This window comes from Gymnogyps californianus, chromosome 2, assembly GCF_018139145.2.
Source record: "Gymnogyps californianus isolate 813 chromosome 2, ASM1813914v2, whole genome shotgun sequence".
Taxonomy (NCBI): domain Eukaryota; kingdom Metazoa; phylum Chordata; class Aves; order Accipitriformes; family Cathartidae; genus Gymnogyps; species Gymnogyps californianus.
In genome coordinates this window covers 36,390,559-36,416,947 of record NC_059472.1, presented here as the reverse complement: position 1 = coordinate 36,416,947, position 26,389 = coordinate 36,390,559, and the positions used below count along the sequence as shown (strand labels likewise).

The window sequence follows — 26,389 nt, the reverse complement described above, 5'->3', positions numbered from 1 at the left end:
AAAAGTCCTATCTAGCCAGTTGTCCCCTCCTTTTTTTTTTAAATCTGTGACATTATTCTTGACTGATTATAATAAATAGCATTTGTTCATCCTGAACGTTCTTCTAAGATTTTTCCTCCATATCTCCTGTTTGCAGCTGAATTTGAATTCTGTCCTCCAGTGTATTTGCAGACATTCAGGTGTCACACGCAGCTTTACCAAGCATACGCTCTGTTCTCCCATCGGGTCATTTAGGTTAACTAAAACACTGAGCAGCTCTAGATGCTGCACGAGCTCCTGCAGCACCTCCATTTTGACAGTGAATCCTTAAATAACTACTTTGTATGTAAGGATTTCCAAACAGCTTCCTACCCACTCACAGCAGTTTCATCTTGACCATGCATCTCTAATCTGCTTACGAGAATGCCAGGCGTAAGAGTGCCAAAGAGCCTTACTCAAACCAAGACACAAGGCATACGCTGCTTCTCTTATGCCAGAAAGCCCACTACGCTCTTGCAGAATGAAAACAGGCTCGTCCACCGTTACCTGCTCTTGGCAAATCCCCCTGCTGACTCGCTGCCTTCCAGGCACTTACAAGCAGTTGGGTGGACACAGCACACCAACAGAACGGTAGAGCCAGGAGGAATCAAATGTGATTATAGAAGCCTAAATCATTGTGCGGACAGGTGATAAGCAGATTTTAAAAGGCGCTCCAAGAGACAGTCGCGAGTGATGTTTATAGGAGCTGCATTTTGAGCATTGGGAGATCTGGTACAAGAAGACTGCAAGAGCCAGTAGAGGAGACTGATGTAGGGTATCATAAATTATAGAAGGATAATTCAGTACTCTTTGGGGGAATTAAGACATATGGCCTTCATTAAACATATTTGAGACAACAGTCAAGGGAATTTTTATATGTTGCAGGAGTTTTTTTGTTTGGTTTTGTGCAGGACTTTGTGTCTTTTTTTCCTTCCTTTTTAAAAATTTTTTTAACATTCTGGCTGCTGCAATTCTTTGTTTAAACATCAGATGTAAAAAAAAAAAAACCAAACAAAAACACAAACCCAAAACAAAGCCAGAAAAGAACATATTGATCCAAATGTGTCAGAAAACTGCACTCCCCAAGATGCTTTTAACTCCTCTCAGGAAGTGGCAAAGAAAGGCCAAATACAACAGATGTATCATAACAACATAAATACATAACCTTCCTTTTTTTGCTTAACATAATCAATATCAAATATTTCATCTTTATTTTTTGATGAGATGAGGGTTCTCAACTGCTGCAAAAGCTCCAAGGTAGATTTAGAATTAAGACCAAGCTATGATGCTAGCCTAAGTCTTTCCAGACCCACCCTCAAATGGCACCTTATGCGCAGAAACTAGCATTAAAATATTTACTTGGTTAGTTTCATGGGATTTTTCTTTTATTTATATTCGATATTTATTTTGTTAATGGTCTAAATTGAACTTTATGTAAATAGAAGGCACACCCTAACCTCCCTGTAAAACAATTGTCATGAATTAAAAAAAAAAAAAACAACCTGATAAAGTGCTAAGCATCACAAGAAAGTTCTTGTGCACATATTTTCACTATCTCTAAGCAATGCAATTACAACAATCTCCGTAGAACTTGGACACCAAGTGCCAGAAAACATAGGACAAATTGTGCTTAGAAATATTTTTGCATTTGAAAAAGTACCTACTTTCAAAGTACTTATCACTGTCATGTAGAGAAAGGCAGATTAAAGTGTTAATTGCTTACAGAATTTTTTCAGCTCTACTGAAAGGCAGTTACACCTCAACATGAAGTTTGGTTTACAAAAGTTGCTATGTCGAAGTCTAGCTTCCATGGATTGTAAAGGACTGGGTAAGGTCCTAAACTCTCTGGAGATCTCTTTTCCACCACGGGCAATGCCCATGGCTTGCACTGAGACCCTGTATTCCAAACTTCATACATGCATACATTTCCTTTACGACCACATATGACAGAGGCATCTGGGACTTCTTCCTTACAACAGGATGTCTTTTGGTGGGGACACAACTTGAAACTATACCTGCCTTATATAAAGCCCAAGTTAGCTCATTAGCTACCTCCATAGCATGGGCAAAACATTTGACCATAAAAGGTAAACAAAACCAAATTCCTGCTCCAAACTGGCCATAGATTAAAGGATTACAAAAGAAGGAAAAATTAAATCAGAAGTGGAATCAATATAGTCTTTTTCTCCCTGGTAGCCGCAATAAACATATAATTGGCTAGAAATCCCGTTATATTATCAGGCTAATCTACTACTAACTTCTGGAAACAGAACTCTAATTGAAAGACATTCAGCAAATGGAATCCCCATTCTAAGGTTTTGATACGATTTCAAGAAGAAACCAATGTCCTTCATTAATTTAATGGATTCTGGAAATCAAGAACTATGTTTTTGGAAGATGAGGGGCATGTATAAAGAAAATATTTTAGTATTGGGAAGATACTGGTTTCCACATAAAGCAAGATGACAGCAGAGCTGATGAAGTGTGTGAGGAACACCAGAACAGTTTCTGAGTTTTAGGACAAAAAGGTACATGCTTAAGATGATTTCCGGAACAGCACTGGTGGAGACTGGCATTGCAAAGTCTCTGTCAGACAAACAGGTTGTCTATATTGTCTGCTGGCTAAAAATGAAGAGAGTACACTTACGGAGATAAGGATTTTATTCCACACTACAAGTGCTTTCTCAGAGAATAAGCTACTTCAAATTTCTACATCTTGGTTTCTTCATCTGTAATATGAATATAATCATCCACGCCCAATTTTACAGAAGGGTTTTGCAGTGCAAAACAATATGGCTAAACAAAATTTTTCTTTAGCAAGGCAGTATCTGACACTGTTCAGCACATGATGCTTCTCTGACGTCCCCCTACACTTTCACTCTCCTTCCCCCGAGCTCTTAGCCGGTCCTTGTCAGATTTGACCATCTGCTGACCACTACATGGGCTGCTCCTGACCAGCAGCAGCTTGTGCTGGCTGCAGCCAGAAGCACAATGAGGGATTTTTCGAGGGACAGCACAAGCAGCGGTGCACAGGGAAGGAAGGTGCAGGATGCAGTCCCACCACGCAGCCCCGTAGTAGCCAGTGCGCTGGCAGGGAGAGTGGGAGAAGGCAGGCTTACTGCTGCGGGACACTCTACAAATGTAGCAAATCAGGACTCCTGTTTCCACTGCCCTCCCTTTTTAATAGTAGGGAACGATACAAGCACTTGTGGTGCTTGACAGCAACAGTCCTACTACTGTTGGTGCTGTAGGAAAAGCTCCGCTGAGCCTCCCCAGCAGGTCTCTCTTTCATCCTCTCCCCCACAGTTGCCTTAACTGGAATAGCAATCAGCCTAAGAGAGCTTGATAACCATCATCCCACCAAGGAAGGGAAAAAGGTACGGCAGCACTGGAAATATTCTCTGCCATTTGAGAAAGGCTTCCTGTCAGTTGCTGCTCTCTGCAGAAGTGTATGTTTAAACACGCTACCTAGAAGACTGCTATTTTTAGTACAGTGGTGCACTTCAAAGCATTTCCTGCTCAGAAAGTCACACCAAAAGTAAAAGGAGAAAACGTAATGGCTCTGCTACCTCCCAACACCCAGATCCCCCCCTTGCAGAGGCCATCCCACTGCCGCTCCACTGCAGTTTCCAGAGAAACTGCACACTCCAGTGACTAATTACTTAAAAATACAACATTCCTCGGGGAGGAGAAGTTTTAAATAAACCTGCAAAATAGGTAACACAAGCACACGGCTAATTTTTACATACGGGAGGAAGAAGGGGGGGGAAGGACGCAGGAGGATGGAAGAATTTAGCACAAGAATCTGTGTTCTAGTCTTGTACTAAATAGTTCCAGCTTTGATCTAAATTTAGGCAACGAGCACTTCCTGTGGGAGACCGTCTTCCAAAGCTGAAGAGTTTTTGATGCTAAATATTTTCAGTGATTTTATAATTGGGGTAAAGTGGTTATTTGTTTAAAGGCTTGGCCTTCAGCTAGATAAATGCTTACATTATTTTATATTCCCCACCATTTCCTCTCCTACTCCACGTTGGACTTCTCCTGTTTATTCAGCTCCAGGTTTCACTGCATTTTAAGTAGGTTTTAAAACTCTATTTACAACCAACGGGAGCAACAAAAGCCCTTTTGTCATTATCCAGCAGCCTTCCATCACAGCTGCAGGACTGGCTTCTCCTTACCTTGGCGCTGAGGAAGCCTGAGCACTTCAGCCCTTACCACTTTATCACGACTCCTGCACTGCTTCGTGGTTTTCTGAACAGCCCCAACTCCTGGACCTTCCTGTACCTCCAGTTCCCTCTCTCCTGGGAGACAATCTCCGTCTTCAAATTTTAAGAAAAGGCAACAGATCCATAGTCCATACTCCAAACCCCTCAAATCCCTCCCCTGACCTCAGAAAGACGAAGCCTAAAAATAAAAAATGAATAGACTACTCACTTCACAAAGTTCATAATACTGAGGACCTGATTTTCAAATGCTTGAGGCTGGCAATGCTTGTAGACACCGAAGTCTCTTTCTTTAAAGTTAGTCTTAGTTACATGTTTACATTTTGGGTAAGACACAACTTGCCTTTCTTTAGTCACGAAAAAGTAAGGCAGCTAGTTTAAACTAGCCGTCTAGGGTACCACTAGTCAATGGGAACATCACTAGAGAGCAGCTTACCTCCCCCATTTTAGACAGACATGAGGATAAGATAAAAAAAGTCCCGGAGTATTTTTCTAGTTTTCCATCAATGATAAAAGGAGCTTGTCGGACTTGGACTGGACAGCTAACTTCTAGAGGGGACAAAACCTGCTCTTTGCAAATGGGTTCACATGCTAAGCCGTTTCCTGTCTAGTCCAGAGAGATCATGAAAGAGGAAATTTTAATTCTTTTAGAAATTTAATTCTTGGGGAGTAAACCATCTGAAGGCCATGATTTTGATCTACTTAGACAGACATAATTTTTTTGGTGATTACCAAATTCTACGTTCTTGTCCGATATCAACTACTGAGGACTGAAGGATCTCTGCCTTCAATGCAGTATTGACTTCAATGTGTAGGACCTGAACTAGGAATTGAAATCTATTAGATATTTTAAAAATGGTTTATGCTTGCCAGTTTAGCTGTGAGTTTCTTGATATCTATGTTTTTCTAGCCTAACAAAGCCTAAGTTCTCACGGAGAATCTAAGCCCTCCCTCTACAGGCACTACAAAATAGCAGCTGTATTCAGAACTAAACTAACATCCAGGCTTGAGGATAAATACCTGTAGAAATTAGTGTAATTTGGCTCAGTTTCCCCCTAAAGCATGGGAAGGATTGAAAAACCACAATTGCTCCTGCATAATGGCAATAGCTGTCAAATTCTGTTGGAACAGAAGAAGTGAAGTAACCTTAGGAGATGCCTGGGTAACTGAGATTTTAACAATGCTGCATCCACACTGTAGTAGCATGTTTGGCCTCTACGTTTTGTGGTTATAACCACCGTTGAAAGAACTGTCTACTGGTTAGAGACTGCCGAAAAGGCGAAGTAAAAAAAAAAAAAACATCCAATGCTGTGACTTAGGGCTATGAAAATGTTGTCTATCCCTCCTCAGCCTCAAAATACAATACAGAAAATACAAAAAATTATGTATTTATATGCACACAATAATAAAAATAAGATAGATTCAAAAAAATAAACAGAAGTGAAGGATATGGCTGTGAATGAGAGACTCATGAACGTTTGCACCATGTACAATCTGATCATGATTTACAAACTAAGGTTTCATGCACAGGGCACTGCCTAGGGATTAATGACCAACTGGGAGAGGTGATAGTGTAGGACAAAGCTAAGGATCATTAACTCCAGCCAGTTATACACTCCCCAGAAAATGCCTTATACTAAAATTGATATTGTAATTACCCATTTCATAAATAAAATAAACAGTAATATTGAAGTAGCAAATAGCTTTTACTGCGTCCCTTTTTCTTGCAAAGCTCTGAAAACTGGAGCATTCTGAGTAACGTGAACCTGGTGCTTTTTGAAAGTGAATTCTGCATGAAAGCCAGTGAAATAACACTTTTTAGCATAGGTCCTAACATCATACAGTTTATTAGTATGTTGGGCAGCAGAGCAACAAGCAATCTTGCACAGAACGCAAAGAAATTCTGAATGCAAAATTCAGTGCAGATAACCTTGCACAGGGACACATGATCTCTGCACTGAACCATTAATCATCCACGGGAACTTGGAGTTGAATATAAAAAATGTTTAAGTAAAAAAACCCCAAAAAACAGAAAACCCCAACAAAACCTCCCTAATTGGCACAGAAACAAGGGAAGTCTATTTGCCTTGATTTTAATTTGCAGATCAAGTATAGCACAAAGACCAGTAATGCAAAGTTGTTATCAGTCCTTTCAAACAACTCCTGTCCTTGAGCATGAACCTGCTTTACATGGAAGAAGTGTAGTTGCCATGCTGGGCTAGGTCAAGAGCCCATCTAGCCCACAGCAGTTCAACAACAGCCTATGGGAAAAGGTGTCAATAAGTTAGCATTGACCAACAGTTACAAGTATTTTCTCTTCGTCTGACTACCATCTGGGAAAGGTTCCCCAGCGTTCGGTCCCTGTGTTATCCATCTCCTCCAAGGCAGAGTCTGTTCTTTTAGACAGTGTGATGATCACAACTTAGTAACACCAGCTGGAAAATGGATTAGTAACACCAGACTGGATTTCAAAAGACAGGTAACAGCCTCTTGAAGTGTCAAGAAATTACTCTTAGAGGAAGTCAGATGGCAGGAATGCAGGCCAAGAACATCTCATTCACTCGTAATACAAAAATTTGCTTACCTGTTCGTTAGGCTCAAAGCTTATCTCTTCTTTTTCCGTCCTCATAGCTATTAACTTTGTGCTACCGGAAGGGTCTGTCTTACTGTCCAACCGCTCCAGTTTTGGGGGTATGTCTGGTAAACCAATATCTTTAGTATCATCTTTATCTAGCAAGTAGCGAAGTAGTGCATTATTATTCTTCTTAGGACTCGCTGGCTCCTGTTTAACAGTCACCTCCGAACCAGGAGCTGTGCTACTGGACTCCTGGTTCAGTTCTTTGCCTGTGGCCTCTGCTGTGAGCTTGGCCAAATCTACAGGAGAACTACTGTCCTGCAATAGTCTGTGCAAAATTTTATGCTTCTCCTTGAGCGAGGTTCCATGTGCCGAACCAGACCCAGGCAACCCTCCTGTGGAGTCCTTGCTAACGTCTCCCATGGTACTGGACAAAGGCGAAGGCTCCATCTGATCTGATTTGGTGGTCAGCAATTGTAAGAGCTTTGTCTGGCTTTTTCCGTCGTGCAGTTTATTCTGTCCATCAGGTCTCTCGCCACTGACAACCGGTGGCATGTTGCTATCGCTATTATCTTTCTGTTCTCCTGAATGGCAGCTGCCCTCTGCTTGTCCAGTTGTACCTTCTGATTGCTCCCCGTATAGTCCAAAGCAGTCTTTAGAGTCCAGGCTTCCCATCTTGCTTAGTTGGGGAGGATTCATATTCACAGGGGAATTTTGTAAATTTCCCATTTTTAGGTCAGGGGAAGCCAACGACGATCCTAGAGAAACGCCGTGGCCCTCGCTGAGGGCCTGAAGTGCGTTCAGGGAACTGTTGGTGTAGTTATGGCTATTTCCTGTGCTGCTGCAGACTCCCACGGGTGAATGCAAGCTTCCTGCAGGGGAGAACTGACTGGGTGGGATGCGAGGACTTCCTGCCACTCCAGGGCTCACACGATGCCTTGGGGAAAGCATAGAGTTTGGCTGCCCTGGGTTCATGCCGGGGCTGCTTTGTGAGGGGCTATTCATTTTTAGTGCATAGTTACTACCCTGAGGAGTGGATGCTTGTATGCTTGACACATGGTTCATTCCCCCTGAACCACCAAACCTGCCTGCTGGCATGCCCATTTGTTCCTTTGGGCCATTTATGGCAAAATTTATATTGCTACTGATGGTCATATCCTGACCTGGGTTCCCACTGCACATGGCCTGATGGGCAGGGCTGCTGGAGCTAATTGGGTTCAATATCTTCCCCATTCCTTGTCCAGTCAAATCCTGATTCATTCCACAGACATTCTGCTCTCTATGTGGCATGGGGAAGAAAAACAACCCATTAGCTAAAATGACAGTGGCCAACTTGCAATTACACTACAGAAAAAGAAGCAAACCCCCAAACCTCACTTTAAAATAACATAACAAACCTACAATTAAAAACAAATTGACAATTTGACAAAAGCGATATGCAACTCTCAACATGGCTGCACATTAACAGTATGGTTTTTCAGTACCTCATTAACAAATCAGTGGAAAAGAGGAAAAACAAAATTATACCTTATTTAAATGACAGTCATTAGAAGTGCAGATAGGTTACAATTTCAGACTCTCTCCCTTTAATGTATACCTCTTCTCTACAATTCGGCAAGAGCTAACTTCTAGAACTGACAGAAATCTCATCCGAAACATATGACTCAAATACATGTTTTACAAGACAGCTGTGGACAGCTGTTTGCTGGAGTTTTGAATTTCTATGAGTTAGCCCCACCACAAGGCTGGTGTGGGCTATTTGCCCACCAAGTTCATAGTGAAAAGAAAGTTGAAAAAGTTGCATTTCTACACTGCCAGAGTATTTCGATACTGCTCCAAAAGAGCAAGTGAGCCAAGAGAACTACTGGATACTGCTTCAGAATGGGAACAGTCTGTTAGCAATCCAGTCCTACACGGGCGTTTAGGAAAAGAGGAGAAGAAAGAAAAAAACCACACATATAGGAGCTGAAACTCATATTTTAGACATGTAGGCTGTAAGATGGAGGCAACAGAAGAGAGATACACACAGACAGAGAAAAAGCTCTTGTAAGAGCAGCTGAAGGTCACTTCTCTTTTCCTCAGTAGATTTTAATTAAGTTTATGGGAGGATGCGATACACTTTTTACTTCTGTGCTAAAACTTAAATCAGAAAAATCAGACATATTCCCAAATGCTAAAAGCTATAAAAGAGACAGAGTCAAGTAGATTAGAAAGAAGAAAAATGAGGTTCTGAGAAAAATCAAATCAACTCTGGACTTCGAAAAAAACAAATACTAATGGAACATTCCTAATGTGTATTTTCAATGAGACGAAAACCATTCCTACTTGCACAGGATAAGTGCAGATAAACCTTCGCGTTTTGCTAAAGCATGAGAAGTGAAAGAACTGAAGCACACACAGTAGTGAAGCTTGTTACTCTGTATTGTTACCTTAGGTATAAAGGCAAAGGTGAACAACATTAACTATAAAAAGAGAGGTGGATTTTTAAAACCATATTACAAATACAATAGTACCAGTATTCTGCTAAAAAAAGCAAGAATATTTGCAAGTACCATTTTTAACTTAATGGTGCTTTTTTAAATTTAAAATTTAGCACTTCATGAAATACCAAGTATATTCAGCAATCCAAAGAAAACAAATTTCAGACAGCTTTTGGTCAGGTCAATTTCCAAATCTACAATCTTTCTAAAATGGTTTCAAGTTTTAATTACATTTAGAGCTGTTCTCTTCCTCTCAAAAAAGCAATACTGTGGATACAGGGAAACAGCATTGTAATTACAATCAGCAAATAAAACCTGAAACAAAATCTGACACAAATATACCAGGACATGCAATGACTTAATTAAAATTTTACGTTGAAGTTCTGAGGTCAGTGATTACTTATCCTTGACTTTAACATATTATTGCCTGTGCCTTTTTTAAAAAAAACTAATAGTGGTGGCATTTCTCAGGATTGGACATGTGAAAGCTACTACTCCAAGCACCAGAAAAGACAAGGAATGAAGAGAGACAAGGAGTTAAAATACGCAGTTTGTCTAAAATGCAGTTCTAATAATCATAACATATTCTTTAAAGACCCAAGCCCAACATACGACTGACTGTGAACTACAGGAATTTAATCCTTCAAAGTTTTCTAGATTTAATTACATTTGGAAATTTTCTTGTGTCTACTATGCAAAATACAGGAAATTAAAATACTGAAATTAAGAACATGAGATTAAAGGAAATTTTGTATGTTTAATGGAAGATCTTGATGTGAAAATCCAGCACACCATTTGTAAGTCCTGAAATAATCTTACAGTCTTTTCCTGCTGTAAGCATTGATTTAAAAAACTTATTTTGTTTTCATGCTATCAGTTCTAGGTCAACTGAACGTCTATCAGCCTTAAACAATCTATTTGCTTTGGCAACTTTGTACTTTCCCTGTCTCTCTGCAGAGTGTGGATGTAATAAACCAGTCAGGATTACCTGTGAAGCATATGCAAGGAGATTACAAGCTGAGGTTCACTAGTCGTCTGAGAACGGATGAGCTTGCTCTTCGTTTGGGCAGAAACAATAGTGCCATCAGACAAGGAAAACCGATAAACAGGACTAAACGCTAGTCCCTGCCTCAGCACTGCAAGCAAGCAAAATAACAGAATTAAATTAATGAGAAACTATAGTATAGGTAGCTTAGCTGCTCAACAGCTGATGTTCTAAATCCAGCTGCACTGATACCACAGACACTATGTTAATAAAAAAAAAAAACAAACCAAACGAACAGAAGAAAAATTTTCCTCCTTATTGCCTGCTTAAATTATCTTGTAACAGTCACTCTCACTACTTCTTTAATTTAAAAAGTACATAAATCTCTTACATGGGAACAATTAGAAATAAAAAGAACCAGAACAAGAAATCATTATTTTTTAAAGAACAAATACAAAAATATACAGCTCAAACAAATGACAAATACAATTACCTAAACCAAAATTGGGGCTGTGCTATCCTTCCCCAGTGTTAGATATGACTGCATTTCAGGTTTGGGATTTCCTTCACTGCACATATTCTGCAGCCCTTAAGTTTTCAGTGTAAATCTGAACTTCAACAAATTCAATTTTCTAACTTCTGTAGACCCCTGTGACATTTCTTTAATTAAAAATGAAAATCATGCTATGGAAAAGCAAATCTCCAAACATTTATTCTACTGTTCACTCTGCCATCAATGAAACAAGTCTGATCATATTCAATTCCTAGTCCAAAAGCTATTACATTAGGGTTGCAGATATGGCAGGAGGGAAATACTTAACTTCAGAATTTTCATATAATTGTTTAGGAAAAAAATAGGAATGAAGCACTACAAATACTTTTAATTTCCTATTTTTTCATACATACACATTTTCTGTGGTTTTGGTTTTCTTTTTTTTTTTTTTAATTAATAGTATCATCTGATCTTAATTTCATTGCTTGTCTTTTAATATTTCCTGTTGTAATGAAATGACATGGTTTTCTGAGTGTGGCTTTATTAAATAGTCTCCTCTACAGAGCTACCAGATTTTCAGCCTTGCAGGACTGGTTATGATTGCTTTCCTTCCCTGTCCCCCCCACTGTTATATATTGTTCTGCAAGGTTTTAAAGTATTATTTAGGCAGTGAGAAAACAGGAAGCACAATTTAAACAACCAGAAGGGGGTTTTCAGAGTAAAAACGTAAAGAAAAACAAAAACCTACAACTGTGAAACAATACAAAGCAAAATTTCACTGTTAGGTATGTCATTGTTTCAATTTAACCTTTGGGCACCAGAAGGTCCAAAGCTCTTAACTTTAGCATATACCACATCAGGAAATTCCAGTACTCAATGCCAACAGGATACAAGTGAAATCTCTACTTAAATCATTTTCCAAACTAATTCTTTAAGCAAACAAGAATGTTTCCGTATTCCTCTTGAGGAAATGCTATTTTTCTGACTGTGGCCAATAAAAACTTACCATATATTTTGCACTTTATACTGAGAGTTAATTTGAAAGCTTTGTGGCTTTTATTGTTTATCAAGCTAATGCTGAATTCTTTTTTCACACTGTAACACTGAATTACATGTAGGAGACCACTACTTTCTTTGCTTCTATTCTCAAACCATAATGACTTAAAAAGTGCAAGGGGTTCCTCAGTCAAATGCAAAGATGCTATTGCCCAAGATATGCCTTGTTTTTCTTCTCCATGCTGCAGGGCAGGGGAAAGAAACATTTCAGCCATTATTCCTCTCTAGCGCTGAATCCTCTGCAGCAAAGCAATTCCAGAGGTTTTTCCTCCTCCTCCTATCGCTCACTCTCTTCACTTCCACAAGAAGTAAAGAGCCCCCTCATTTAGACTAATTCTACAGTTTATATGATGATCCTAAGCCTCTCCAGCAAAATGATACAGTGTAAACTCCAAAACATGTATATTTTTATCACGTCACAGATAGCTTAGAGAGGACCCACTCAAACCTCGGCACTGGATGTAGGAGCTGCTATTTGAAGAGGACTGAAGTAACAAGTGGCTGGATGCCATAACAGAAACTCTTAAATCATCTTTGGCACAGACTGGTCCTTACCTGAAACTGCTCTCTAAACCCCTGCTGTAACTTTAATTGCATACTACCTTCTTCAGTTCTGTCTGAAATCACAGCATACGGCTGTGAACTTTTAGCACTCCTACTGTATGTACCCCAAAAGCTGTTATCTAAAAAATCACAATATTTCTGTGCCCCCACATTCCCAAAATGAAACCTGAAGGTTTCATGAAAGCAGAACATATTAAAGAATATTTAACTAATGCCGCATGACTAAAGCTTTTCTTTCTTTTTTTCTTTTTTTTAAATATTTGGTGGAATAATTTGAGATTCCAGTTACAATTTACTTTCCAAGACGGCATGCCAGTTGTTTAATGACCATGGCAACTATTCGTTACAGGCCAGCTGTAAACCCTGTTCTACAAACATGAACCCGAAGAATGATTCCCCTGCACTGGAAATGTTCCAGTTATTTCCCATTGGTTTTGAAAGGACTTTCCTGTGGACTATAAAGGGTTATTTGTTTTTAGTAATTTGGATCTGTGTTACTAGAATTAGCAGTATCAGGGTTTTATGAAAAGAAAAATCCCCACCCAGTCACTACCACAGAAACCTCATGGGGAACCTTTCACAGTGCAGTACTCTCCTACATCTTACCTACCATAATCTTGACTGAGTAGATGTGCTTGTGGTGTATCCTATACTACTTATCAGCTAGATACAGTAAAACAATGTAGGTTTCCAGATAGTACAAGTGCTGCATCTTTGATAATTCACACTGAGTGTTTCTCACAGGAAATCTGACAGTAAAAGTCCATTTTTGTAGAGAAAAGGAATACAGGTCAATGAACTGCAATGTGTGAGCTGAGGTTCTGAAGAATAATGGGTAGTGAATGTTTTGGTGGGCAACACACAAGGGTCTGTCTTTCTAAAATAACTGCGACAATTTGAAGATTTAAAGCACCCTCCAACATGGCACAGTTGTAACAAGCAGGCTAAAACAAACACGGAGAAAGGTGCAAAACCTCTCTAGAGAGAGCCATCAGTGTGTTAGGCAAATCAGCCTGAAAAAAGGAACTGTCAATAGCCCTTGATTGTTCCATGTAAACATAACAAAGAGAACACAACCAAGAGATACAAATGACAAACAGTTTAAATATAGAAAGTGCTAAAAATATGAAACCTAACCTTCCTGGTGATGCCTCTTGGCAAAAGATATTTCTCCTTCGTGCTGCGAATGGAACCTCTGAATGCATCTTCTCACCAAATCCTCCCAGCCAGGTTTCATAGCTGCTCGCATGGTACTTGTGTCCAGTGAAGTTATTTTGCCTGATATTAGATAAAACATTTGTTACAGCTATTTCCCCGGGGGGGGGGGGTGGGGGTGGGGTGGGGTGGCGCAGATTAAAAACTCCTATTTCACAATACCTTGTAGATCCTGGCGAGTAGTAAAGCTCTCTGATGAAGGAAGAAGTGGTCTTTCCTTCATTGGAGCTCTTCTTGCAACACAAATCAAGCAAGACTGCAAATCTTAAAGAAAAATGTTACTTCAGTAATTTGTATAGACAAGGAAGATTTTGTTTCCACAAAGAATTCAGAAATATTTTTTAAAAGCTCTTTAAATCTTTTTGGACCAAAAGAATACATTTTGTACCAATAAAAGGATAGATAGACATCAGTGGTTTTACATCTTCATTATTTCCTACAACATTAAACAACACAGGAGAGGTGGTTTTTTTTCTTTTTTAGAAGAAAAATTATCAAGGACTCTACCACAGCCCATAATTATTGGCACGTGTTTATGCATATACCTGTAGCAGCTCAATCACTCAGGAGGTAAGTAATAAAAAAGAATATACTGCATGCACAGAGAGCACATTTCTTCAACACTCATCATTTCATAGCTTCTAAGCCACATTTCTTAAACATGTCCCAAATGCTTGCTGTCCCTGAGAAAGCAGCTTCATAATAAGCCATTTACTTATCTGAATACTTAAAATACAATCTGAGGAAATTTACCTGCTGAAGTAGTAAATGGTAAAGGAAATTGTGAACCATGATTATCTTCATATTCTAAGAATTCAAAAAATTGCCCATTGAGACTTTCCTCCCAGTCAGCTACATTCTTCTTACAATTGCAGTGATATAAAACTAGGATATCTCTTTGTGCTGGTTTTGGCTGGGGTAGAGTTAATTTTCTTCATAGTAGCTAGCATGGGGCTATGGTTTGGATTTGTGCTGAAAACAGTGTTGATGATACAGGGATGTTTTCGTTATTGCTGAGCAGTGCTTACACAGAGTCAAGGCCTCTTCTGCGTCTCACCCCACCCCACCAGCGAGGAGGCTGGGGGTGCACAAGAAGCTGGGAGGGGACACAGCCGGGACAGCTGACCCCAACTGACCAAAGGGATATTCCATACCGTATGACATCATGCTCAGCATATAAAGCTGGGGGAAGAAGAAGGAAGGGGGGCAAATTTGGAGTGATGGCGTTTGTCTTCCCCAGTAGCCGTTACACGTGATGGAGCCCTGCTTTCCTGGAGATGGCTGAACACCTGCCTGCCGATGGGAAGTGGTGAATGAATTCCTGATTTTGCTTTGCTTGCGCACGTGGCTTTTGCTTTACCTGTTAAATTGTCTTTACCTCAGCCCACGAGTTTTCTCACTTTTACCCTTCCGATTCTCTCCCCCATCCCACCGCAGGGGAGTGAGCGAGTGGCTATGCGGTGCTTAGCTGCCGGCTGGGGTTAAACCACGACACTCTTTAAGGTAATGGAGTTTCTCTCAATTTCAATTACATTGGTTTAACAAATAGGTGCATGCAAGTGTATACACTCATAATTCAAGAAGAATGTACACTTCTACAGTCAAATAAAAAAGGAAAAAACTTACAATTTTTCCATTTTTCAGGATTTAGAAGCCACTTTATCAACTTTACCTCACTTTATCAACCGCACCAAAACTGCTGACCCGCAACAGCATGGAAAGAGAAAATACTAACACAAATTGAAAGTGGTAGTTACCTTCACCATCCTCCTTGAAGGAATTTGGTTGAGAAACAGCAAAGCACTGCATAGTTTCATATTTCTGATGTGCTTCCTGGTTATCATGGCCTTCTTCAGAATCGGCAAGAGGTTTCACCAGCATCCGACAATTAAAGGTATGGCTATTACGCCTAGGAGTGTCACCAGACCAAGATCCTCCGTTCACTGAGCAAAGCAAAGATCATATAGTGAGATAAATCTGGTAGTAGTCATTTCTGCTACTTACCCACAGGAAATTAATCAAGGTGCTTTGCAGGCTGGTCGGGAAACAAGCTCACCTAACAACAACAATCTATTTTTAATATTAGAGCCCAAACCAGCACATAACAAGGTAATGTGTAAAGTTCTCAGATTTTAAGAGCACTGCTAATTTGCTCAGCTATCACGTTTTTTTCAAGTGACTTATAACAACATAGTAGAAAAGCAGGATAGAAGTCTAAATATTGGTGCATGTGAAAGTTACACAGTACAGTGAAAAGCCTACTGGGTAGATCAAGTTAATTCACGTGCCTGGAAGAAATAAGGCAGTATGTAGAATCTGTCCAATGAATTTAAAAGTGATTAATACAAAAGAGATGGCAGCATTGTATAAAAATCTGTGTCCAGATTAGAGACAGAAAGAAAAGAAACTAATATGCATTTATAAAAAGAGGAAGCAATATAATCGGGAATATATTGAAACACATAGTCTCAGCTACAATGGAAAAGACTGAAGGCATGAGAATGACCTGGGTGCAGTGATGGATAAAACTAAAGCCTAACACAGTGCTTAAGTAAAAAAGGAAACAAAATCCTGAGATGCACAAATATAGGTACTGGACATCAGTCAGAGCGAATTAATGTAACGCCACATACGGAAATAGCAGGGTCATATTTAAAATACTCTTCACTTGCCCTCTTCAGTCATAAAATGCAATAAAGGCAGTAATTTATGGGGTTTAGCCATTTACATTTTTGATTCTTCAGGGGTTTTTAAGTAAAGTCATAAAATGCTAAAGTGAATTGCATAATACTTTTTAAACTGCTGTGAGTAAATGAGGTGCCTAGTACCGGCTTTCTCTTTCTTTTCACCTCCTCCAAAAACCAATGACATTAAAACCAATATTAATTTGAATCAAAAAATGGCTGCAACTAACAAAAACAGGTTTTGAAAGATAAGAGTAAATATTGGTGGGACTAAAAATACTGAAATAAAAATTCTAGCATAAGGACTTTTATGATTTTTCTTTTATATTCCCCCTTTCTTGGGCCATTCTTAGAATAAACAGGCTAACTAGACTCTGGAACTAACAGAGAGTTCACATAGCTAATGCTGTCTTTTAGTGATTCACTCTGGAGATCCATTAAAAATACCAGCTAACATGAGTTAATAAGAGTAATTTTAACAAAGAAGAACCTGAAAAGAGTGGAGGATGCTTTTGAGAATAATATTAATCACTCATACAGCCTATATATACATTAAAAATAAATAGAGTGTATATGATGAAACTGTAAGTAGTAGAAGGACATTAAGTTATTAAAATGCTGATTTATGAAACCAAAGTTAAATAAGTAGTGGTATGATATGAGGAAAAGGTATATACCTAAAGATTTTGGCAGCAGGATTTTGACAAATTCATTGTGGTCCCCTACATGCAGGATGCTATATATGCTTGTGTTCATCAGCTCTTCTTGGTTGTACCTTAGGTACTGTGTCACATTCTCAGAAACAAACACAACATTACCTTCTGGGTTGACTACAAAGAAGAACCCATCTAGGGCCTAAAGGGGGAAAAAAAAAAGCAGAGAGAGAGAGAAAGAGAAAAACAGAGAGAAAGAGAGAGAAACACAATACCAAACAATCAGATTAACAACAAAATACCCAGAAAATAAATATTCCCTTCAGAAGACATAGCTGAATCTTTCTGCATTCCTATACAGTTCTTATATTCTTGTCTGTAATAGCAAACGACACATTTCAGATTGAGCATCTAATCTTACTTATATCAAACCAGTGTAAAAGCACAGAAAGGTGCACACCTTGCAAAATAATGAAACCCACACATGAAAACAAACCAAATCCCCTGCCCCAAACAAACAAACAAACAAACAAACAAAAATAATGGAAGAAGTTGCCATGTATCTGCCTGCCTATGAAGTAAGAAACCTGGACCAGAAGCTGGTTCTGCTAAACCCAGAACCCGTTCACTCCTCTATGCAGCACAGGGAGACTGATCCCAGGAAAACATGACAAGATGTGCTGGCACAAGGCAAGAAAAACACTGGCAGAAAGAAAGAGAAAGGCTCTCTCCCCATCCCCAGCAGTGCATTTTCATAGAAGTGAGGCCCCATGCAGCCAGGAATGTGAGGGATTAAAAGCAGAGAAGAGCAATGGGAGCTGAGAGCAGGGAGTGAGCAGCAAGGATGGGGCAGCTTTAGTCCCTACTCTCAGGACTGCTTTCATTTTTTTTATTTGACACCAGTTTAATTCAGTCCACACATGAACCAGGGAACAGGAACCAGACTTTCACCTCTTCAACTCAGCTCCATGGTATTCCAACAGACTTAAAAGTTTCTGCGAGGAAGTGCCTAAATTAGTCATTTCTGCTGATTGGTTTCCCCCCTTATCTCTTGTGACGGTGACAACCTAGCTGCAGCATTCTTTCCAAGATATCTGCTGTATGTTATCTGAAGCCTGAGACAAATACTACATCACTTCTACCTGATGAGGATAAAGTAAAAACTTCAGTATCAGTAACAACTTCTCATGCAATCTTTCTTTTCTTTAAGATGCAAGCATGATTGTGGATGGTAGAAATATTTCAGAATACATCCCTCTAACTTTATGTCACATGAGCCAATAAAGGGGGATATATTTAGACTTAAAGCACCAAAGCTTTTGGTCTAAGCATTCAATTTACAATTAACCCATATAGGCTGCTGCAGCTTTGCCTGATTTATTCACCTCTATAAGGATTGGTGGGCAATCACTAGAACAGTTGTTAGTTATTGCATCTCCAGGGACAGAAACAAGTCAGAAAAACAGGCAGCCCATGATTCATTATGGTTTAATTAAAAGCGAGTGGATCCATACTAAGCCTGAACTCAGCTCACTGCAAAACAGTCTAACAAGGAGGAGCTGCCATAGCAAGCGTATACGGGCATGTGGCATTTTTTATATGACCAAACTTGTATACTGTACAACTTGCGTGTTGGTCTTAGCAGGCAGTTCTCAAGTCCTCAGACTACAGATACATATTAAAAATATTGTACACTACTGAGCAGTTAGCAAAGCCAGACAGTACAAAGGAAAAGGCTAAGGAGGGATCTTATTTCTGTCTTCAGCCACCTAGCAGAAGGCTAAAGAGAAGACAGAGCCAGGCTCTATTCAGAGGTTCACAAGGGAAGGACGAGACGCAACAGACACAGGTTGCAAGATAGGAAACTTCATGGACATACAAGAAAAAAAATAATTCACCATGAAGGTAGTCAGATATGGGAAGAGGCTGCCCAAAGAGGCTGTGAAATCTCCTTCCCCAGAGAGATTCAAACCTTGGCTGGACTCGGACCTGAGCCACCTGCTCTAGTCAGACCTGCTCGCAGTGGGAGGTGGGACTACACAAGCTCCAGAGGTCCTTCCCAAACTAAGGTAGTTAATGATTCTGCTAAAGGGGAGGGATAGTGAAAGCACAACGCACAAGCAGAGTGACTGAGCCAGTGGTTGCCAAATGCTTTGTTTGTTCTATTTTTAAATTACAAAATAATAAAACCCACAAATAAATGTACAAGTATATACTTTTCCTGACTGCCTCTAAGTTAAGATAAACTAGGTCTTTTTTTCTCCTGTTGTCACAAATTCTAATCTCTGACTTTGTTTTTTATCATTGCCTTCTTTTTGTTTCTGATTATTCTTGGTTCCTCCTGTTAATACACTTTCTTTGGAGAGCTCCCTCCTTTCCATGTGCTTTCATAACATTCATGACATTTTCCTGCTGACTAGTATTTAGTTTAACTAACAATGATTTACAAGATTTAATTAATCGAGGCTCTAATACAATTTTCTATCAGCATCTCTGCAATGGATTAGTGTCTTACACTGCATTTCACCACTGCCTGAAGCCAATGTAAGCATGACCTCTTTGGTTTAGTCCTTTCTACATCATGACAGCTCCCTGTACTGTCTGAAGATATGAAGAGCTGGACCAGAGAACTGAGTTGGCTGAAAACTAATGCAAGAAAAAAAAATAGATGCTAGCCACATCAGTCCCCTGAACTGGCCCACCATGAAACCACATGGCTTTTAGAGCTGGCAGAAGGGTGTGGGTTTGGCTGAACCATTCTGCTTGGCAGCGCTCCATGCTTACATCAATTCAAAGGGATTGCAAAACCAAAGCAGTAGCAGATGTTTATCGGAGTCCTAAGGAGAAAACTTTCAAAGGCAGAGATGGCAAGCAAGAGATTATGAGAGTTACTGGCATCCCACAGTAATCTTCAGTTTTCCCTACTATTTCCTACTATGGCAACTTCTTTGACAAGGAATTGCTCTGTGCTGTTTCTTCACAGCTGCTTCTTGGGTTGACCGCAGTAGTGGTCATCTGAGCCTAGAGTAACACAGGGCCTTATATGCCAGTCTCCCATTTCTTTCTATTCTATTAATAAAATAATCTTGTAGGTAAGCAGCAGCAGGCTTTTGAGCAACTTAATGCACCAAGACACTTAAATCTTTTAGAAGCTTCCACTTTTGCAATAATTTCTTAATTCTGTCCCCAGATGTATGGCACCACAATAAACAACTTTTCTTCAGAGCTATTGGGACAATGGGGGAACAAATAATGGACAACATGCTGGAAGAGAAAACAAGAGAACAGATATTATTTTAGATGATATACTGGAACGGAAAATACATTTGTGTTCTTTGAATTGTTGTCAGCTCTCTCTTGACTATTTTTTCACCCTCTATCTACTTTATGCTTTAACCAATAAATATGTTAAAATATTCCTCAGAGGCAGCTGCATGATGAATTTTACTCCCTTTCTTCAGCTGGAAACACTCACTATTTTGAGGATTCTTCAGTTTTTTTCTTTAATAAAAACAGACAATTATATTTCTAAACCAAATCAACTAATAAACTGTTCATCAGCATTGCATTTTTATTATTATTTGGCAATGGAAAAGGGTAGGTTTTTGTAGAGGTTGTATAAAGGGGTTCTGTAAAGATGAAATAACTTAATTGCATTTCCTTAAGGAGATAAAGACACAAAGAAAGTATCTGTAGTCTTTTCACAGCCAACGTGTAACAACTTTCAGTCCTTTTAAGTTTCTTGGTGCAAAAGGACCACAGTTTATTAATTTAGTTCCACAGTCTTTCATTGTTAATATGCAATGGTTTTGCTGCAAAGGAAAACTAAATTAAATGGAATAACGGAACAGACGGGTGATTTTACATGTCATGTTTGCTGCAATAGCCAATCACGCAAGGTAAGCCAGGAAAGAAAAATCATCTTATCCTTATTTTCCCTGTGATTAAAACAGGTCATTACAATGAAATTAATAGGAAATTAAAGCTAAATTTTAACACAGCAATGTAAGAGATGAATATTTAACCTTGTTTGATAGCAAAAACAACAACATTCAATTCAGTGAGCACGTATAATAAATATTAAATTAAATCAATTAATTTGTTACCCCCACTTTTCAAACAAGAATGTTTTCACTCCAACCTGTCTAATCTTCCTTATGTTTAGTACTGTGATTTTGGAGCCTTTATTTCGTATGTAGTAGACAAAACTATGTTTTCATCTAACAAATCATGAAAAATAATGCAAATACTTAAAACTGTTATAACATGCATCTTGTTCCTGCAACATTCAGAAATGACAGAATAATTATGCTTCTGCCAAAGTTGGTTCCTTTAACTTGATTCAGAGTTTGTGTTTTGTTTTATCTAAAGTAACATTTATTCTTCCTTACAGATAAAGTCCACAGTCAGAACAGGAATAAACAGTTTGCAAGTGAGCTTAAGCAGATAAAGCAGTAGTGCCAAAGGACAGTAGCATATGACATTAGAATCCCAGATAACATACCTACCCAAGATTACTATTAATACATTTAGAAGCTAGGTTTTAACCATGCAGCCTTTTGGGGTATCAAAATAACAGCTAAAATCAGACAGAAATCTTAACGGAACAAACTGAAATATATGTCTTTAAAAGCTTTCCTAGGTTACTTTCATATTCTAGAGGGAAGAGTCATGCTGTAAGTGCTGAAATGATAAACCATTAAAACAGTATAGCAACGACATGCAATTTTAGAGGAAGTATTATTCATGTGTATACTACTGTACATGTAAATCAATGTTTAGGTACAACAGGTCTTCCAAATCTGTCATGGTTTAGAACAAATAAAACATGCACATGCGGACACCCAAGACTTGCTACCAACTGAAGCTCCTCAAGTTGTCTGCGTTACAAAGCAGCAGAATTATCTCTTTCGCTGCCTCTCCCCACTCCCAGTTAAAGACAGTTTCATCACTGAATCCAATAGAAATATGCTGCCTGCTCTTAAATGACATAATCATAAGTAGCCAGGATGGCTTGTCTCTCTTGGCCATTCTTTTACAGCGACCTCTGACTGCACTTTTTCATTTCATTACACTGCTCTTCATTCTAGGGGGAGCAGAACTGGCTTAAATAAAGGAATTTTGTGCTCTTCACCTCAAGCATCATTGGTCCAAGTGCGTCCTTGTCGATGACACTCTGACCTGTAGATGATACATCTGCTTTTTGCACTTCATCTTCATTAGCTGCTGCTGCTTTTTCTGCAATAAAGAAAACTATGTGTTAAATGACAGAGCAGTGCTCTCTAAATGATACAGTAAGAGCCCGCAGAGAATTGAGACTAGCTACGAAACGGTTACAGTGCAACAATTCTGAAAATGAGATTAAATAGTCTCCCATAATGATTCAACAGAAGCATAACTACCACATTTGCTTCTCAGTTTTGAAGTTTTATGACACAAATGAAATAATTTCTGCTGTTTCTCTGCTAGACATTTTACTAAACTACAAAACATAATACTGGGCAAAGACAAGGGCTCCTTATGAAGGTGCAATGAGCAAAAGCCAGGATCAAGGTGTATTAAAAGACGGATCTAAAAGAGCATGCAAAGCTCACAGCTGCACAACTTTTCCACGATCACTATATTTAGAAGGAAAAACATAAGTCCGCAACCTACTGTTTCAGTACTGAGAAACAGCAGTCTCATTTCTGTTCCCAGGCCTCCACCCACATTTTTACTATCACATAATTTTCATACTGCCTTATTTACCAATATGTTATTAAAACTATATACAATTTCAAGTGCTGTATTCGAAAATTACAGGCAAGAAAATAATGATTTAATGTTTCTGGAGCATAATGCCACATATTACAATATGTTATATACAGTATCACAGATCATACCCAACTCCAAATGTAAGGGATATTCATACATACTGGAACTTTCAAATCAAGAGGGTTTATAATTCCTATGAAGTAATGGACTGTATTAATTTTTTCTATTCCAAGAATGATATTGGCATTTAAGGCAGAAGTAACAAAAGTAATAAAAACACTACACAAAATACATATTCTATATTGTAAGTTAATGAAACGAGTAATTTTTTGTTGTTAGTTCTATACTCAAAACATTCTTTTATTATTTTTCAAGCAATTATGTAAAAGCTAGGGCTATGCTGCAATGTAGAATATTAAAAATAATTAAAGATTTTTTATTTTTAATATTATGCAATAGATTATTTTAATAAACATGAAAGCACACTGAAATTACGGTAACAAGATTTTATGCCTTCTACAACAATGAACCAGAAGAAGATTCATTGTAGGAATTACTGAAAGTACCATGTGCGGATGGAGCAAAGGGCCTTTGGAAAATCACCCCTAGTGAAAATTAAAGCATCAGTCATACAAATTGAAATGTATCCAAATGTACAGTATTTTCCACTATCTGTAGATCTGCAATACTGCAGCAAAAGTTCCTCTGAACTCTTTCCTTGGCAGAGGTTATAAGGTCAGTGTGAAAATACGCTGCTTAGACATACAGTAAAGGGACTGCTTCTGAGAACCCCTGGGCGTTCTATCAGCAATCACCCGCTGGCAATAAGGCTTTGGTCACTCAGGCTGTCTCATCCTAGATTTCTACAGTTTCTTGCTTTCACGAAAAAAGAGTCATGAAAATCTTAGCTGTCTTCTTAGGGTATGTTCATACACAATATAACACCATTGTGAATAATGATGAAACAAAATTGTTCTGAAGATGGACTGTTGCAACTAATGGAATAATTTTAAATCACTTTGATTAGCATAATCTGACAGAAATAAATACACTAGAAATAACTGTTAACCCTTCCTCTGCCACTTAAACTCACTAGGATACAAAATCAGTATTTCTGGTTTGGACTGAGGACTGCAGTGGTATTTTCTTTTTTTTTTCTTCTTCTTTTCTTTCTTCTTCTTTTAGCAAAAAGCAGAGATTAGGTCTAACAGAAAAAAATTGAACAATCCTTCCCATACTACAATATAGCCGACTTGGCACCATATGATGGTACAATACTGAAAACATGTTCTAAAAATTGTGAAAAAATTCTAAAAGATTCTAAAAATAGGGTTGAGCTTTTAATAAAGTTGGTGATGATATTTGTTTCCCATCTGTTCCTCATAGCATAAAGTGATCCCTGGTTTCACACTGCAAAATATTATAATGGATACGGATACCAGCTTCCTGCTTTCATCCCCTCACTGCTTCAGCCACTGATACCATCTTGAGTATCGGAGAACATGGGATTATTCTCTATGTGCTAGAAATGGAGGGGCTGCAGATATGGTCCAGCAATGGTGTGCAAGCACATTCATTACATGGTGTTTCCTCATTTCACCGATTTACAAAGACTACATTTACTGATTATTTTTCACATAATACAAAACATTTGCTGAAGATTTTTTTCACTCTTAGAACTACAGAGTTCATACAAACCACCAATAACATATCTATAAAAGCAACGATTTTCTTTTATGCACACAGGTGAGGTTTTATACAAAGAAAAAGGAGAAAGTTTTTAATTACTATAACGGTAATCAACACAGAAGCTGCAATACCAGATCAGACCAAGGACCTCTCAAGCCTCACATCCAGTCCCTGACAGCGGCTGCTTTCCCCTCTGGTTCCCTGTTTCTCCATTTCAACCCTATGATCTCTGACCGCTTCCGTTCCATCATCAGCTGTCCCTCACAACCATTTGACCTCTCCATTTTCTTTTCCCTTACACACCCTTTTCCACAGAGGGCCCAACACCTTTGTGGGATCAATAAACATGGTGCTTGCTTGAGGAAAAAGTGTAATGAATGGAGAAAATATGAAAATGCTATTTAGACACAAACGTTGCCTACCTGCCTCTCCCAGTGATGGTGACAACATACACTACACTACTCATGACATTTGGTTAGCATTCTGAAAAGCTTTATAAATCACACGTGCTCCAAAATTATGGACTTCATAATTGGATCTGTAACTTAATTGTGTAAGAAGTTAAGTGGCCGGGGAGCTTAGAAGAGGCTACACATTCGGACCACTGGTCCCTCTACATTTATTTAAGTGGTATTGTATAGGGAACCACGGCCTCAGACAGCCTCTGAGTAGGACCAGCAGTAACTTATGTCGAAGTTATAAACTGCAGCTACTGATAATGTTCAACTACGCAATAAATTACCCATTTTTGACTGAACTACAAAGCCCCTCATGAAGACTCTATCAGCACATACAGGAAAAGTAAGTGCAAAAACCCTGTCAGCAGTGTCGTCCTGACAGCCAGGCATGGGGAACATCTTGAAATGCAGATCTTTTCTTCAGCGATACAGCACGTGGGACTAATTGAGAACAAAAATTTGTTGCAGGAAGGTTGGAAAAAAAAACCAACAACTGATACACGAATTTCTAGTGCCATCAACACTCATGCAATTATCACGAGTCAGTATTTTTTATTTTTCTTAACAGTTCCAGCTTCTGGTGTTAAGTAGCTGTGCAAAAATGTAAAGTTTACTTTTCCTTTTTTTACTTCTCCTATCTTTTTTAGGTTCACTGGGGGCCCTACAAACAAATCAAAAGCACAGAGAGTTTATTATTTCTACACTAGATTAATGATTTTTGAATGTTAGGGGTTAGGAAAATAGCTGCAGAGGCCCAACCTTGCAAAGCCTCTCAGAAGCCTTTTTTCCAGCCTCATGGGAATTGCTGGTATTACGCTGTGACTAACCACAGCTGCTAGGTTTTTCCACTGCAGCCACTAAGACAGAGAGTGGGAGCCGGTTCCCTGATCTCGCACCTTCCAGCGATGCTGCCTCCTAGAACAGCGATGCCCCTGTGTTCAAATGTAAAACGCCGGGAGAGCGTTACCGGGCATCCTACAGGCACAGTGGCTAAAGTAGAGCGGAGGTTTAGTATGGAAAGAGAAAAACAGCCTTGTGCCGGCGGAGGAAGTGAGCAGGGTGGAAAGGGGCTTCCCATGGCTTCACCTCCGCACATGGAATTCTCTGCTGGAGAGGGAGCATTAAATTAGAAACTGGTCCCATCTTTATGAATATGGCTACCAGGGATCAAGCATATTTTATCTAAATTACAGCAGAATAAACTTCACGCACATGAAATAATTATTAGTTCCGCTCAATTAAGAGTTTAGCCTAGAGAGAGAAAAAAAAATTTAAATAAAATAGTAGTACTCCTGAGAGAGATACTACAAAGAACATATACATTCAATTATGTAGCATTTTAGTGATGTGTGTAATTTAGACTTTAAACTGTGGGTATGTTTACAATTGTATAAGCAGTAATATACTAATATACGTATTAATATTTTCAGTTGGGCATCTTCCTAGTGATCATAAACTGTATTTACTTTTCTACATTAATATACAGAAGAAAGAAGAAAAAAAAAGCCCTCACAAACATTTTCTGACAAATTTATCAGTGGG

General features: G+C 38.9%; 1 protein-coding gene across 1 annotated transcript in view; it reads right to left on the bottom strand.

Annotated features, from left to right (window-relative positions):
- NCOA2 (nuclear receptor coactivator 2) overlaps nucleotides 1-26,389 on the bottom strand; it is a 196,165-nt gene that overhangs the window by 34,253 nt on the left and 135,523 nt on the right. The window contains exons 7-13 of the mRNA XM_050892444.1: nucleotides 22,081-22,184; nucleotides 16,971-17,148; nucleotides 15,367-15,552; nucleotides 13,772-13,873; nucleotides 13,532-13,672; nucleotides 10,285-10,432; nucleotides 6,826-8,095 (exon numbers count right to left, since the gene is read on the bottom strand). Of these exons, the coding sequence (XP_050748401.1) occupies nucleotides 6,826-8,095; nucleotides 10,285-10,432; nucleotides 13,532-13,672; nucleotides 13,772-13,873; nucleotides 15,367-15,552; nucleotides 16,971-17,148; nucleotides 22,081-22,184 (2,129 nt within the window). The remainder of the gene's footprint in view (nucleotides 1-6,825; nucleotides 8,096-10,284; nucleotides 10,433-13,531; nucleotides 13,673-13,771; nucleotides 13,874-15,366; nucleotides 15,553-16,970; nucleotides 17,149-22,080; nucleotides 22,185-26,389) is intronic.